The 18107-nt window shown below is 36.9% G+C and overlaps 1 protein-coding gene across 2 annotated transcripts in view; it reads right to left on the bottom strand.

Annotated features, from left to right (window-relative positions):
• The window catches only part of LOC105670614 (uncharacterized), a 59906-nt gene that overhangs the window by 5291 nt on the left and 36508 nt on the right, over window positions 1–18107 (bottom strand). The window contains exons 4-7 of one of the 2 annotated variants that reach the window (XM_067356667.1): window positions 7831–8007; window positions 2633–2783; window positions 763–1289; window positions 375–642 (exon numbers count right to left, since the gene is read on the bottom strand). In XM_067356667.1, coding sequence (XP_067212768.1) covers window positions 375–642; window positions 763–1289; window positions 2633–2783; window positions 7831–8007 — 1123 coding nt within the window. Of the gene's footprint in view, window positions 1–374; window positions 643–762; window positions 1305–2632; window positions 2784–7830; window positions 8008–18107 lie in introns of both variants that reach the window. The other variant, XM_012364229.2, reaches the window with a different exon arrangement.

Genomic DNA, 18107 nt, shown 5'->3' with positions numbered 1-18107 from the left:
CACCCAGTTCTCTTCGATTATCTTTTAGATTCTCGATTCTCAAGCGCCGCGACGAAATAAAATGCGAACATATAATGCAAATAATAAAAATGACTTAAATGGCTTGTACAATTTGAGTGACTCAGAACTGATGACTTTATCGTGTAACTTAAAAGTCAAATATTAATTTATTAATGCACAAATCTAGTTGCGATCTCCTCGTCAGTTTGCCGATCAAATTGTTTTTCAAAGCGATAAAAATCTTAATTATTTAAATCAACATTATTTACTGAAGCTACATTCGAATTGCTATACGCACTTGTATTTCACGATCAGAAGAGTTTTAAATGCGGTCGTCGATCCGTACATCACGAACAAACATAAAAACATCTCACCTTCACAATTTGATCCAAATTCGTGTTAAGATAATGCAACAGTCGATCCTGCGTGAAGCGTTCTGGCGAGACGAGGGGATGATTGAGATAAGCGGTGTGCAACCTGTCGATGCGCATCATCATTAGAGCCGCCGACACGTAAAGAGCTGCCAAGAGAGCCACCAGTATCGTTATCACCGTGCCAGGCTTCAATCCGTTGGTAAATACAGATTTCAGCCTGCTGGTTTTGCTCGGTGTCAGTATCTTCGCTAATACTGCTGTCTCCATTCTGAAAAGAAGAATACGGAATGAGCATCGATTTCGGGCACAACGTTAACGCGTCGTATTTTGTAAGACTACAAGCTAAAATGAATTAATCATTCACTAATGAACAAAATTAAAAACAGACCTGTTGGATGACAAACTCGGCCTGCTTAGAGCCACTGGCGCGCCATCCGTTTCGGTGCAGACAGCTGGCTGCCGTGAGGTAGCCGTGAGATCGGTACCACTCTCGGACATACTCGACTCGTCCTCCTCGGCGTTCACCTCGGAGTCGTCGACCAGCAGCGTGTCCGGCGGTAAGAGCTTTGTTTCGCTGACAAGCTCCGGCAGAACGTCCGCCACTGGGCGCGGCTCCATCGCCGCATCCCAGACCTGCTTCATCAGCTTGTAGGTCGAGTCGCGCGACAGCAACGAGCAGAAGACATGGCGCTCCTCCTCCGTCGCTACGGCTACCGCGTTCGGTATGATGCGCGCCGTCTTTTCTTTGCTGATCTTCAGCACCGACACCGTCGGTATCAGCAGCTTCGTCACGTAGCCAAACACATTGCTGTAGAAGGCGAAGTAGTTGGGCGTGATGTACAGGTGACCCTGCAGCAGGATGTCGCCCACTAGCGCGCAGCTGTAATAATTGAGCACACGCTCGTCCTCCGCAACCTGAAATTTTGAGGACTAAAAATTAGGTCGAGACTGCCCTTTCGCCGACACGGAGAGATATATTTGATTTTTAACGTGTAATCTGTTATTTTTATCGATTTTCGTAAAACACCTTTCCAAATATAACGCCTAATTTCATATACATTAATTTCTTCGCGATAACCTTACTGTTAGATTAATTAAGATTCGAGTATATTAGATAAGATTGATTTATTTTATCGTAAAGAAGATTTTATATATATAATATTGTTAACATGTAAAGAATTGCGCCTGAAAAAATTACAAAAACCCAAGTCTTAAAATATGTATTATTGAGAAAAGTTGCGGCAAAGGTAAGAATTACAAAATTTAATATACTGCAAATTATGTTAAAATAGATAACATTTCTAAGACAATAAAAACTCCTTAAAAATAGCTTTCTCTAAAAAAAACTCCTTTAAGGAGATAAAATCTCCTTAAAAATACGCAAATAAAACTACATTTAACTTTTCAATTCGCGTTTTAGCGACTTGTTTGTTGAGAAGACGAAATTTAAATAATTAAATCGGAAAGTTTTAGAGAGAGAGAGTTTAAACTCTTTAAGAACTCCATTCGTAATGCTCGAGATAGTTCAACTTTACAGTTGAACACTTTGTATTCTAAACCCTTTGCTTTAACAGCCGACGAGTTTGATTTGAGTGACGACATTTTCGCTTCGTAGGCGGGCTGCTCTCAGTTTCAAATTGATACGCGATACCTTGTTTGTCAAACAACGAGAGGGGGGTGTATCATTTGCGCCACGCGTGTACTCATCATTCTACGCAACTTTATGTGACGCAACATCATACACAAAATCGAGTGCGATTAAGACGTTCGCAAAACCGCAAATCCTGATAATTAATGGCTCGATCAATATCTCAATAATTAATGACATTATTTGCGCCGCATCTGGGTCTCTTGCTTCTGTGAAGTTCACAGATGAGAGGGGAGGTATTTTTACATCGCGCGTAGACGAGGCGTGCATTGACGTACGCGCGTTACATCCTCAGAAACATTAACCACCGGATGGAAATGAGGTAAATAATGATACGACAATGAAACCGAGTTAAACGGGTTACGTGACTGCTGAGAATGGCAGCATTTACAAAGTTATATTTATTTTCTCTTCCGACATTTTCTTATAAAAAGTGATAAATACAAGCTTCAAAAGAGTTACGTCGATCATGTATATTTCTGCAATCAACTCTAATAAACTTTTCAAAGTAACGAAGGGAGATAATGTTTTATACGTATTTTATAATATAAAAATTACGGCTGGCTTTATATGTGTCGTATCGTAAGGTGAGAAAAATGTTTATTTTTACCTGAGTAAAATGCCTGTGGAACTTCTTCTGCCTCGCACTACTAGTGGACGTCGGCGACGACCTCGACGAGGATCTGCTAACCTTTGCTGGAGTCTGCGCGCCGCCAGCTGCCATTGATGGTGTACTCCTACTGAGCGGCTTCGAAAGTTGACTGGAAAAAGAAAGGAACAATATAAAATTTCCACCTACAGATATTAAATTGCGCGAGAATAAATACAGTTAGGCATATTTATAGCATCGAGAAAGTTCGTCATCGACCATTTGAATGGTTAAAATTTACAAAAATAAAGCACTTTCCAAAATATCGAATAATCATTGAGATAAAAATTGCATTAGTAACTGAACAATACACTGTGCAAAATAAAATTAAAAATCCTGCAACAATATTTGTAATTAATGACTGCAACAGTAATGATAATCTAACGATATTTCTTCCCCTACACACGTGTTTATAAAATGTAGTTCGTTAAATCAATTTGCTCAGCGAAGAAAAATCAAGCGGCGACTCTAAGACGTAAGTTAGAATATTTCCCCCCTTCGCTGACACCTCACATTTCACTTTACGTCATCACATTTAGAACACGTTACTCCCTCGGAGATTTATTTATTATCAGGTGACGAGAGATTGTGACGAGAGTATTCTGCTCGGGTTCTATATGCGCACTACGGTAAAAGTTAATATCTACACAGCATCCGGACGAGAGCTTGAAGAGACGGAAAAGGGTATCATGCATTTAAAGGTCACTGATCTTTTAGCACCGAAGGACCGATTATCTCCTCTCATTGTCAAAACAGTCCGAGCATTCCTTCCTTGCATCATTTTAACGCGTTATATAACACTCTTCATCGTCGCATTCGTATAAGAGTCGCAGAATGCCTCGAGATAAAAGAATCTCGCGATAATTAAATATGGCAATTAATTACGGTGAACTTTGGAGATTCGAGATACACCGCGGATTTAAATCGATCTGCGATGGACTGCGCCTTTAATTTAATCCGTCCCCTAAAAAGTAAGATAATTAACGTTTTGAATTAAAAATTAATACATATAATAAATAAAGAAATCTCAATTTCAATTTTTCGCTCGCAGGAAGTGATATCGAAAAAATTAATTGTTATCAATAATATCACGTCTGTATTTCATATCTCCCTTTCGATCTTAAAAAGTTAAAACCGGTCTTTATCTTATCCCCGCGCCATTTGCGCTTTAATATAAAATATCAAAAAGCTTGTGCCTTTATTAAACGGTTGCGATGAGAGCAAAAAAAATGATGGCTAACTTGTTGGTGTTGCTCTGCACGCTGTTTGCCCTGCCTTTTTTCCCTATTATAGAGATACTCCATAGATCGTTGCCCCACATCTCCACTCGCGTCTGCCCCATTGTAGAATTTTTCGCTGCTCCTCGAATTTTGCGCTTCAAAAATCGAGGCAATCTCATGCGAACACTTGCGTCCGCACTGGTTCAACAAATCACTGTCGCACTTCTGTGCTGAACGGTGAACAAAACTCGCGTATCGCAGAATAATACGAGAGCCTTCACCTTTGAAAGCACCGACGCACAATTGCAAAGCAAAATGAGTAAAATGATTTATCATACGCGAAATTTCGACCCGTGAAAAGATTACTTTTTTTAATCTAGTAAACAAGATTATTTCGCGATCAAAATCACTTTCTGTGGAGAGTTTTGAGAAAGAAATTCAAGTACTGTATTTTTTGCTGTTAAAAATCGACTGAAAACTTCGTAAATTTTATACTTCCAATTTTTATTTATTTCTTATTTAATTTTTTAATTTATTTTCCATTGCTTATATAAATTAAAAAATTAAATAAAAATAAAAAATGTCGTACCTTCATAAATTCAAGTACTTCTCGTGAACTTGAGTATTCAAGTGCAGAAAGTATACTGTTAATTAAAAGCATCTAAAGGATATAAGTAATTAAATATATCACGTTACTCTTCTCATAATCGGATTTCTTGTTAATAAAATTTTTCGGTCTTTTTTTAAGTAGAAAATACGCGGTATTCCGAGTAAAAATCGAATAAATCATCGATCGCGCCAATTCATATCGCCGATTGTGACAATTTTCGCACGCGAAGACGACGACCGCTCGATGCACAGCGCAACGCTTAACTGGTACACGTCGCACCGTCCCCGATGCTTAACAATTCGCTGCCTGCGACGATGATGATAACACGTGGGAGACAGTCTGGAACGTCCGCTGAACCATCGCGTCGATTAAGAGGATCGCCGCAACCGAAGAAGTAACGTCGGTGTGATAACCAGCGGATGCTCGATATTAATAAACGTAAAAGAAAAGATGTAGAGCACAAGATAAGTCAAGAGAAGTATTATAAAAACTTGTTACTGATAAAGACGCGGACGTGGATCTCCCGGCGCGACTCGCCCGCAGTCACAATTTCGAGATAACATCTGTAATCGAGGTGTTTCTACGGCCGGAAACCAGACTGAACGAAAAAATTCATGCTTCCGGTGTTTATACGCTTACACGCGCTGATAAGGCGTCCGTGACGCGCGTTTAGCATTTTATTCTCTTTGTACCACATTTATCTTTTGCGATACAATCCATATGTCATTATATACAAAACGATTTCAATCTCTATCGGACATCTGTCAAAACTGACCTTTGATAATTTCCGTTTTTTTTTAAACAAATAAGTACTTTTACGGCATAAATGCAGATAAGAAGTTGTATTAATGTAAACTTCATAGAGAAACTGGATTTAATCAGGACATAAAACAAACGGCATAAAAGAAAACTAAGTAAACATCACGTTTTTATCTCGCAATATCTCTTTTCATTGCCAGCGTCAAGAGATCTCCAGAAAAAAATCGATATGCAGATAATTTTAATAAACGAGTCATGAGACGTCTTGGAATCTCGGACGTCGTAAACATTGAAAAAACTGCACGAACAAATCACTTCCAGTGAAGAAGTATTAATCTTGCAAGTATGAACAAATTTTAAGAGATAGACATCATGGAAGAGTATTTTTATCTTGTAAAAAAACAATATTTTTAACCCTTAATCCCGACTCATGGGTCGTTTTCGACCCAAGCGAAATTTCAAAGTGCTGTAAGGTACCTCCATTTCTTAATAACAAACTATATAAAAAAATAATTTTTATCGAAATATTATAATTGGGACTTCAAGTTGAAGGTTGAAAGAAGCTCCATGAATTTTTTCAGATTTTTTAAAGCGTTTTTACTGATCCAAATAACGCAAAGACGCAAAGCGACCCATGAGTCGGGATTAAAGGTGCCGAAAAGAACCGTCGGGATTAAGGGTTAAGGTTTTTGTGACTCCGATCGTGTATCATATAAACTATGAACTACATATAATTATAAAATAAAAATATGATCTTGGAGTTTCAGTTCCTCCATATAAATCGATTTAAAGTTTTTGTCTTTTAAACCGCAAACTTTCATATAACTGGATAAATTAAATCTCAGCAGCCTCTCGCCGATGTAATTTTACAAGCCCGCGTTATTCTTCTAATCTAACTATTAAACTTACGATTTCTCTCTTTCTGAAAAGTATACTACTTCGGAGTTTCGACTCTGACTCGTCTTTAATTTTCTTTCACCGACTCACTGGTCTATCCGGCTTTTCCCTACTTTTCCTATAAATATTCAGGGGATTTCGAAGGTTTATCTTAACAATTTAACCTAAGTTATTTATCTACCTATTTCACTTTCTGGTATGCTTGTAAATTTCTCTTTTTTTTTTCTATAAATCTATTTTTAACTTTTTTTTAAAAGCACCGTAGAGTTGTCAGAATTTAGCAAAGGAATACTAATACTCTTTTTTTTTTTTATCAGTACAACCCAATCGCACAGATAATGCTTGTGACGTCATGCTTTTGTATCGTAATAGCCGTTTAGTGGACGGCACGCATGGAGCAGCTATTGTAAGTATAGCCGCAAAACATTCCCGTGTACGATTGAACTGTTTCAAAACACAATTCTATTCTCGACGTGATTTAACGCTACGCTTAAGTGCTGTCTAACTCGACCGCATTTAGCGTTAAACATGCTGCATTTAGCGCTAAACATGCGATGAAAATACCGGCTTATATCAGCTTCAGCCGCGCGTTTTCAATTCCCCGCAAATATAATTTAGCGGATCTTACGCTAAAATCTGCTAAAATCGATAACAATTCATCAAATGTCATGTTACTTAATGCGTAAAACAACACAAGCACTTAATATTTTTCATATACGCAAAACAACAATGTTTTTTCATCACGTTTTTTTCCTCTCGAGTGGCATTTACATTTTTGCGGTTATCAGTTTTTTTATATTTTTTTCTGTGATAATTTAATTATTTATTCTACAATAAATAACTTGTACAATATTTTACGTACATTCAAAAATTTTATATGATTTACACTTTGATCGGAAAAGCCGTGTTGATTAATTCCGCATGTTCTTAAAACATCCACTAATTAGCTCTACAAAATTTTCCTTACTTATCTCACCGACAAAAAAAACCGTCTGATCTCATCCCAATGTAATGCGCAAGTATGCCGTTATAATATTTGTGCACCATAAATAACTGCAGTCAATAGCGGCTCAATAGAGATAATTACGAAGTGACGGCTCGTAGAAACATATTTCCCGACAGACGAGTTAATTATAACATCTTATCATGAAAGTATCTAACATCTTGTTTTTCGTAGTAATCCCAACCTTTCTCCCACCACTCTGTCTTCAGCAATGTGTATACAGGTGCGACGTTATCAACGTCTTTGCTTATCGATAATTCTCGTGAATCGATAGTGTTTCCCTATTTCGCGCGCGAATCATCTACCCTACCTTTGCGGAAGCAAAGCTGAAAATGGATTCGACGTTGATAACGTTATTAAAAATACACGCGCTGTGTAAAATTACTCATCGTCTTCCGTATCGCGACGAAAATATAAGTCAAAGACGGAAATACGACGGTTTCTTGCGTAAAGTATTATGAAACGTATGTCTCACTTTTTAGTGAACTAAATAAAATTAATATTTTTTTTAAATATCAAAATCTAAATCACATAGCTTATAAAAAAAATTTTTATACGTGTATAAAAATAGGAAAATATCAGTAACGTATCATTATTTCGCTTCGCGAGGAATTTCGTCGGGCTCACGACTCGAGTCGTGTTAAAGGCACAAACAACGAATTTTACTCACCTGTCGTTCCATCTCAAAACCGCGTGACTGGGGCTCTTCGGAGGCTGAGGATAGCTGGCGCCGGCCACGGTAAGTTGGGATCCGCTGATCGATTGTTGGCCCGTGGCCTGTGCTGCATCAGGAGTTGCTTGCAAGGGTGTACTGGGTGCTGAGCGCGCGCCTATGGACCCCGCAGACCTGCGAACAAGACGTTAAGATCTGAGATCAAAGAAATACAACAAGAATGCTTCGCGTCTTATGTTCGCCTCGATTTACCGAAAAAAATTCAGTACATTCACGTAATAAGTGATGCAAAATTTATAAATTGTTTTTCTATTTTTTAATGGCGAAAATTAATTGTTATATTCGTCTTAATCTGTAGGCGTTAAAGATGAAATACTTAATATTCGCTAAGAATTATAAAAATTTCCCCCTGTTCTGTAATTTATAGAAAATCCTTAATTCCTTAGTTTATATTCTATACACATTTTCTATCCTAAGAAAAATTGATCCCAAATTTTGCGAATATATCGACAGCGCTAGTAAAAAATATCACAACACGAAAGTGTAATTTTTCAAAGAATTATTTGTTTTGCTATTTTATTTTAAAAATTTCTTATTTATTAGTTGCGATAGAAAAATATTAATTAAATACTCAGCGTATCAATTCGATAAAATGATCAAGGTAATTGATACTTTATCGAAACAATTCACATGACGCAACCATTTTTGACGCATAAATATGACAATAAATGACACTTTCGATCAAACACAAAACACACAATATTAATTTCATTTTGTAATTCTAGTCGATGAATGTTAAGATATAAAACAATGATTATTCATCATCGGTTTAATAAATCAGCTTTGATATCAACAATTTCCAGGAACAAATTGCCGGTCAAACTTTTGTAAATTATTCTCGCAATATGAGATTCTTATCACACGCTAATGCTGCAATTGACATTTCTGGCGATTTTCCGCTATGATATTATCAGACATAACAACTTATTTATCTTCCCTTCAGATTTACGTAGCTCTAATTTGAGATATGCGTAAATTATTTTATCGCGAAAGCTTATTACCATGTTAACCGAATAAAACATTACATACCTCGCTCTGGTTAAGAGCTTGTCGGAAGAGAAGCAAATTTCGATCAACGCTTGGGTTTCAAACTCCATCATCGTTTTTGTGGAAACACAGTGGCGCTTCTGTTATTATATCTGCGACTTTTCCGCGCGAAAATTATCGCTTTGAGAGGTGCTTCAACGGCGATTGCCAGCTGGTCGACAATCGACGTGAGCTCAATCGGCACGATTATCAGATACTATGTCCGGCAGATGTCGAAGTAATTCTCGGTAAAAAAATTTTTTATCGAATGTCGCACGAATGTCAGCGCGATGAGTCATCAATAACTTAAGTATTCGTACAACGACGTATTCTGCAACGTAGAGAATTACACACCGTGCGCGATCGCACCAAGTCTACCTACGCAACACAATAGTGTGTTCACTTTATCCGTTTCTATCCGGCTTATCGTTCGGATTAATAACCGAGCACGAACGAGGAAATAATGGACGGTGATGGGTAACGGACAGTCGATAAGCGATAATAAATGAAAATGCAAGCGAAGTAGTGGCGCGGTGTTTAGGCGTTGGTTGCTCGCCAACTTCCGCGGTAATCAGGGGAGAAAGTAGGGACACTACGGAGAATAAGGTCAGAGCAGAGAGGAAAAAGGATGAGCGCTATCGGGAGATGAGACGAAGAGGGGCGAAAGAAAAAAAGTCATCGCGACGCGATGACTAACGAACCAGTTTCTGTCTCTCAGCGGACCGCGAGAATAGCCGCACCTCACCTCACGGGTTCAACGAGCCGGGTTGCCTTTAACAAGCGGCGGACACCGCGGCGATGTACAATGGGGGGAAAAGCGAATGAACGAACACGCGAGAGGGACCAGCCCTCGTGAAAAGAGAGAGAAAGGATGAGACGCGAGAAGCGAGATGACCGATCGCGAGAACTTGTTCAGTAGAAACCGCGTTGGTATCGGTACTTTCGAAAGATCCCTCTCTTCGAGTGCCGCCACTTGGCGCCGAACGATCGTAGGGCCAGCCTCGCGATGAAGACGATGCCCATCTCGAAGCGGCGATTTCTTCAGAAAGAGGACGAAGCACGCGAATCCAGCGGCGCGATCTTCCCGTCGCGGGAGAAAAACTCGAGTCTTGAAGAGTTTTGACGGAGAAGCCGAGTGGAAAAGTGGATAAAGTGGCGGAGGAATTAAGCGAAGAGGAAAAGTCGAAGAAGCTAGAAGGGTCGATGAGTAGCGAGAGAGCCGCGCGAATCCGTTGCTCCACGGACCAGCCGGGATATCAGACTGATCGCTGTCGCGCGCGTACCAAGTGTCTTGCCCGTCGTCGCCACTCGACCTTGCGACCTTTTTCATAATTGACAAATCGACAATGAGCACCTGCATGTATGATGAGAATCTATAGTCCACGCTGCTAGAGCTACTTGTACGATACTTTCGTCGCACGGAGTCGCGGATCGAATATCGCGCACGGTAATGAGTGCGCGCGGACGGAAACCGAAGGGTGGCTAAAGCGGAAGGATGGTAGCTAAAGCGAAATTCGATGGTTCGCTTACATCATTAATGGTACGTTGAGCATTATAGTGAGTTATAGTTGGTGAAAAATCGATCTTCGAAAGAGATGAAATTTTTTCCGAGGCTTGTCGGAGACTCGAAAATAATGATGCTGCTTTAGAATTTGTAATATCTGAATGTGTGTGTGTGTGTGTGTGTGTGTGTGTGTGTGTGTGTGTGTGTGTGTGTGTGTGTGTGTGTGTGTGTGTGTGTGTGTGGACATTATTATATAATGATATTTGGAAGTATTTTAATTTGTATAACATTTACTAATTTACGAAAGCAACATTATAATACTGAATTTAGATACACTTTGGGTAACATTAAAATTGAGAAAAGTAAAAATTGTATTCGCAAATGAATCTAGATCCTTTTGTAAATCACATGCAGCCATGTAATATAAATGGGATAATAATTTATGCCTCATAATGTATAATGGCAAAAAAAGAATGCACTGTTGTAAATAATTACAATTAGTAAGCGAGGACAAAGTATTTGAAATTTTACGCTAGTTTGCGTCACATCGGATGTTTGAATAAATTTGCCATTCCGGCAAATTGATGCACGCGGAAACACACGCTCGAGTTTCCCGAGCAGCGCGACACTCCACTGAACCGAGAGAGGAAACGCAAAATATTTTGCCATTAGCCGTAGCTGGTGCCTCCATGCTGGAGAAGAATATATGCGCGCTCTCATAGTCGGGTCGCATTGTCTGGCGATCCTCCAAAAGGTCGAACGTTCTTCTCGCGCGCCGCACATCAATAAAAGGCATCGAGAGAAATGGGAATCACGATCGGTGTATTAGCGCTTTTTCAAGTTCTCCCCACGATCTAAAATCGAACGACAACAATAGCGAAGCCGATCAAAGCCCATCACCCTCGTTAACCGTGCACTAATAATAGGTCACATAAATGGAGACGAGCGGAGAAATCGAAAAATAGGAACACCGCAGCATAAACACGATATAAAATTAAAAAATATGAAAGTATAAAATTAAAAAAAAAGTGTAATTCTGAATGTAAGTGTGAAAAATGTAAAAATGTGAAAACACAAAAAAATATAGAGAAATAAAGTGCAATAAAAAATATTATTATATTAATGGCCTCATATATAGATGCTAAGTAATAAGTGCATTAAAAAATAAAAGGCATCAAAATGTGGAATATAGATAACACAATTAGGATTAAAATTATAGACAATTTCGTGTCATTTGTCTCTGTCGTTTGCATGACAGCAAACACGGATGTACAACGACCCGTCTATATAATCTAATCGAAAGCAGACTCGTTCGGGAAATTAATTGGCTTGTTAATGCTTAAGCCACGCGATATCCGATTGATTGCCGGCTACTTTAACCTGACACAAAGCACACGTGCATAACGACGTGCTGACTCGACGGCGAACACACAGCTATGTCTATTATTATCTTATACCGTGCAACGGTCACGGACATATTCCAGAATTTGATTAAAGCACCTCCCTCGCCATCCAACCCGCATGAACGCGATACCAATAAAGCGATGCTCACCAATGTGCGGTGTTGCGGTGCATCCTGCATTATTAAGATGCGCCAGGTGTGCGCGACTGCGGTGTGTCTTTCTGAAGGCCGTGAGAAGACGTCACGCGACAAGACACTTTTACAAAGTTCCATAAACGTTACATTAGAGACCCGGAAGAAGAATCTGGAAGTCCCATCTAGCGCCAAGGTGCTGCATAACCCGGCACGGCAAGCAGAAACATTCTTGAGAAATCGATTTCAACGTGATACGAGTGTGTCCTATTTCGTGATAACGATCAAAAAATATTCATCCAATATTGTTCAACGTTATCAGAAATAAAATAAACATTTGAATAATAAAACTTCGAAATTATACATGAATCTACAATTTTATCTCAATGAATATTCAAAGCATTTCAATTAATTAGAGTGATGGATTAATAACTGATAACGATTGAATCAATAACCCAATTATTAATGTCAAGTTATTAATATTCAGTCGATTTAATTGGCCAAATAGATAACGTCTACTTGGCATTTTTCGGCAATATTATGAAAGATCAACCTAAAAATATTCATCTAAAAATATTCTTCCGCATAATTTTCGGCACGTGATCGATCAATCACGATTCGAGATAACGACACGGAAGAAACCGTGTACAATAGTGCGAGCCGCCGCAAATACGTAAATATACAGATATCGTCGTACACATTTCTTTAACGGCGAATACATTTGCATATTTATCAACGACGTCAAGCCGTCGACCGATTTCTCAGAGACGTGAATTTTAATACTTATTCTATGGGAAAATTATACACGAGATGTATCTTGTAAACGTGATTTTCAATTATAATATAACGCAAATTTACCGTTGCATGGACAATATACGTCCAGTCACATGTTTTTCTATTCATATATTTCTACACATTAAACATTTATTTGAATATGTAATTATTTATTCTATCGTGCTATTTATATAAAAATTAAAAAAAAAAGATAGTAATCATTTATTTTCTAAAATCACAAAATTTCGCATGTGTTAGTTTTAATCTTAACAAAATATAAAATCAAATACAAATTTCATAAGTTTTGAAATTATTGACAAAACGAGAAAAATCAACAGGGACATTTTAAAAACAATAAAGGAAACATTAAAATGTCGTAAAAAGTTTCTTTTTACACAAATATTTTAATATCTAAAAATATAAACCAAAATATATAAATCCTGTATGTCTGTATAATCACATACGATCTTTGACAATACGATTTTGACTTTGTGAGATGCTTATGACATTTAAAATATATACACGTGGGCCGCCGATAAATGAAGGAAAGCTTTCCGGAAAATTTCTCGATTTCGAATGTCGGTGAAGTATTTGCATTTCATTCGCCTACGAGCAAACCAACTCGAAAAATATCACCGGTAATCGATTTCTATCTTACATAAGCACGTTATTATGCTAATGGCTACGCAAGTAATGCCAACAATAAGCTTGTATTTAACCAGAAGGCCATCTTTATCTTTTTTCGAGGACCATCTTTATCTTTTTCAATTTACTTTTGTGCAAAATGCTATCAGAGAATATTTATTACAAATTTATTTATAAAAGATATTAAGCTCTATTATTCATACTCGTTCGCTATAAAACTGAAACCGATATTAATGATTAAAGTGCTCGTCAAACATTTGTTCGGCAAAAAATTTAATTAAAATTTTCTTTCTTAATTGGTTAAAGATCGAAGGTATATCGTAACCTTTTCGTAACGTTTATGCATGTATGTTTTTCTTGTATAGCATGTTAGAAAAACCCGGTCGATGTAATGGATGCGATCGCAAAGTGCGAGGCGATTAGTCACTGTCGCGTTCACAAAAAAAATATGTGGCCTACCCTCATTGAGCGGCTTTCACGAATGCACATATACATATGTTATACCCGAGGGCTGTGGAAAGTTATCTGATCATCGTTGATCACCGGAAGATATCGTGATGTTGGCCCATTTATTAGCTAATCAAATTCTCCTGCTCCAGAAAACTCATTATGATGAAATAGCATTAAGTTAACAAAGTCTTGTAGACGGTAACGTTAGTATTAGTAACGTTATCCGCCAAAGTTTTCAGCTTTAGACTCAATAATTTTTAGAAACTAATAATTCAGAAAAAAATTAATTTAAATCAGATATAAATTAACAGAAAAATTCTATAATTTTATTTATGTAGAAGAATTACTTTATGTGATTATTTTTTGTACAAGTTCTGAATCAGTAACATTAATCCAACTCTGAAATATATTATGTCATTCGTAATAAAATGCAAAAAAACTTCTCGCGACATTTAAACTTGTCCAATTTGTCAATAATTTTTTAACTTATAAAATTTACATTCTAATTTATATTCCGCTAGAATTAAAAAAACTAATATCTAGAAAATTTTATGAATCTAGAAAACAAATTACTATTTTTTTCATTTTTATCGCATTTTCGATCGTGCAATTATACTGCAAAGTTAAGTCCCATTCGATGTTAACTTTTTCTCCTAAAATGTAAAGTATAAAATGTCATGTAAAAATTCTACATGTTTTATTTATTTTGTGCGTTTATATATTTATATTTAAACTGTCGAGAAGAGATTTCATCGTCTCGCGCGCAACACTATTATGGAAGCAACGATCAGCTGATTACGCGTGTCCGCAGTGTATTAAAGTCTTCCTAAGAGAAAAAATACGTAGAAAAAATATATTCAACGCGTCATAGAATATTTTTGACCGAATAATTTACATCAAGTCAAGGAGTTCACGCTGCGGAATTACCAAGTTGGTCCATGTCAAGCTCAAACAATAAATCGATAAATTCTCACGAAAAAAATTATGCGAAACAAGAAAAACCAATGCAAAAAAATCCGCGGAATATGCATATGTGTTCTCAGTGCTGATTTTTTAGCAAAGATTCGAGTAATAGTCATTGCTGATAAACATATGAATAGTGGTCAAAGTACAGCTAAAGTTGTGGATTTCTGGATTTTCTAAAAATGTTCCGATGATGAAAATCCGAATATAGATTTAACTTGATATTAAGAGAAAATATTATCTGAGAAAAAAAATTAATGTTATTCTTTCTTTTAATATCATATAATAATCATGTTACACAATAATTAAGTAATTTATCGTGATAACTGTTATTTTATTTCACACTCTGGAAAACTCAGTTCGACAAAAACTAAGTTAATCTCATAACACATCACCTATTCTGCTCAACGGAATTAAATTCACTAATAATTAAATAATGATAAAAGAATTGATTGGTCGAAGCTCATTAAAAAAATTGCCGAACGAAACGATTCTATTTTTCGATTTCTTCTAATATCCTTTAATAATAAATCCGAAATGATGTTTTCCGTCGATTTCTTCTAATATTTCGTAATGAACCCGAAATGATGATTACGTTAACTTCCACCGCATTTCGCCTTAGATATTACGAAATCTTACATTACGACTTATATCACAAACACACGAATGTTTACTCAAGCTGATGAATTCATAAGATCCACTCAACGTGACTCCTTGCAGTGTCATATTTCGATTTACATAAACGCTAATATCGCGTGCACATTAAATGCTAATGTAGGCACGAGATGGAAATTGCCACCGTAACGCATTTGCGCGGAACACAAGAGCGGACTTTAGCGTACACGGTACACGTGAAGTACAATAAAGCAGATATTGTGAAAGCTCACTATTAATAGGACGTACGTGTATATCGATCGGATGTACCTTTCTTCAAGGAAGCTTCGTCAAATCAGACCGCAGGGAATAATCTCTTATTGATGGTCCATGAATATTCGACCAGTCTCGAATATGATCTCGCGGGCGTTTCTATTTGTGCGAGAAATGCTGGATATATGATCGCAGATATATCTGACATATTCGCATAGACGTTGAAGCATTACGGATGCAAGGAGAAAATATCGAATCGACTTGTCTTCAAAAATAGATCACAAGATCATTATATCGTTACGAACGAATATTCCGATAACACGCGAATGATTCGATCTTCGCGAAAGGCATTTCCCTGCATTTTTCGTAATTACATTTAGAAATTGAAACCCTCTGTAATTTTCATAATCAGATTTCGAATCTGCATTACATTGTTTGTGGAAATCAATAATGCAGCGTCTGATTTACAATGTGACGAGTAATATTATACGAGATAATGATATTTGATTTGAAAATACTTTACGATGTTTAACAATCGAGATTTTATATTTTATATCGGGGTGATTGCATTTGTAATAAAAATTTAGCTTCTGTTATTTTAATCTTGCAGTATAAAACCTGAACACGTTCAACGTATAAAAATGTCGTACGATGAAAAAGCTAAATTACACGATATCGGCGATGAAAGGAATGGTTTAAATTCGCGGTCGGATTATAATCTGTCATTCGATACTTGGAGCAAACGTGTCGTGGCTTCCGGTTTCATCGCGATATGTGTTTCCAATAAAGCGTGTAACACTTAGCATAGCAAGTTGCGTCTGCGTAGCCACGGTTATAGCCGAGACGGTTCTCACAGCACGTCGCGCAAACGTTTATTAGTTTTACCGATTAGTTTTACGCAAGGCGTTAAAGGATAGAAGAAAAATAGAAAATAAAGCGGGATCTTAAAGGTTGTCTCTCGTTAACCTCGAACCATTTCTGCCTCATTGAAATATTAACATCTGAATATTATTTCAGATGTTTCAGATTATTTTCAAAAACGTAAAATAAAAAAAGATAATGAATTGATTGATGAAAAACTGTTTTCTTTCTATTTGACAAGACAATAAATTATTTGTTTATTAATTCATTTATATAAAGTTAAAATACTACGTCAAGATATAAAAAACTTGATATTCATCTACGCATATTATGGATGTATAATATTAACATATGAATATTGCAATAGCATCAGATGACCATTTATCGTACCAATTATCATATTAATAAGTTATTAATCATTACATATTCACAATTGAACCGTATTCTGCACGATGATACATAATATACATAGTTGCACATGTATACGCTTATACTCGACCTCCATAAACCGTTCGATACTTCAACTTGAAATTTTAAACAACGAGTGTCCTCACACGTGTTCATCCTCTCAACGTCTTCACTTTTTTTTTTTTTTTTCATTACCTTGCACTATCCGTTTTCTCGCTACCTGCCCCAATTAGATCTTGTTTGACCGCCTCTAAATACATCTCAAAAGATTACGACTAAGTTAACATTAAGTCTCATGTTACAAAGACAAAGAGATTGTGGAATTTTCCAAATTACAATCAGAAAATTCTGAATACAGATCTGTCAAACAATTTGTTTTTTAAAAATAAATAAATTTTGATTGAATAAATATGGATTGAAAAAACAACGAAAAAATTAATGACGCAAATTAAGACAACTTGTGCCGATAATTTTCAGGAAAATAGAAAGATGCAGTAGTAAAAAAAATTAATTGCAATATAATTCAATATTTTACGTGATTCTCATCCTGCATTCCGCAAACCTTGAGATGCCAATAAAATCGCCATCGTCCTCGGATATATGCGTTCGCTAGAATCTTGGCAGAGTTTTTGGCGGACTTGTCAAATGAGGAAAAATAAATAAAAGATAATCGGGGGATGAAGCGATCGCGAGACATCGCGGCATTCGACAGAGAGGTACATTAAGGAGGTCATGGCGCAGTCAAGGTTGCATTGCGACAGAAAGTTTTCGCGGTGGGCGCTGCAGAAAACATATTAAATCCGTCAGTCGTAGATTAGATTGTCAGCTGGACCAACATTGCGTGTGACAGGCGGCCTTGCGAGAAAAAGTGTACGTTGCAAGCAAGGTGAAATATAGTGCGTAGTTCAACATGCTATTATTCGTGAACTGCAAAATCAATCCAAAGAAATTTCCTATAATTAAATTTTTTTAATTCTCGTTAATAAAAAAATTTGCTTTGACTTTTCCAACAAATTGTTCGCAAAATTAATTCGAGGCTGGCATAATATCAAATAAATAAGCGTCTAGAAAAATTGCGAACGTTAAAGAGATCATCTTTCTCTCTCCAATAAAGAAAATCTATGATCGTTAAAAGTGATGTTTTGTGCTTATGAAATTTATACACGATGGTATCTTTATTTC

This window comes from Linepithema humile, chromosome 6 (genome assembly GCF_040581485.1).
Source record: "Linepithema humile isolate Giens D197 chromosome 6, Lhum_UNIL_v1.0, whole genome shotgun sequence".
Taxonomy (NCBI): domain Eukaryota; kingdom Metazoa; phylum Arthropoda; class Insecta; order Hymenoptera; family Formicidae; genus Linepithema; species Linepithema humile.
Note: the sequence above shows the minus strand (reverse complement) of the source record. Positions and strands in the feature narration are given on the sequence as shown.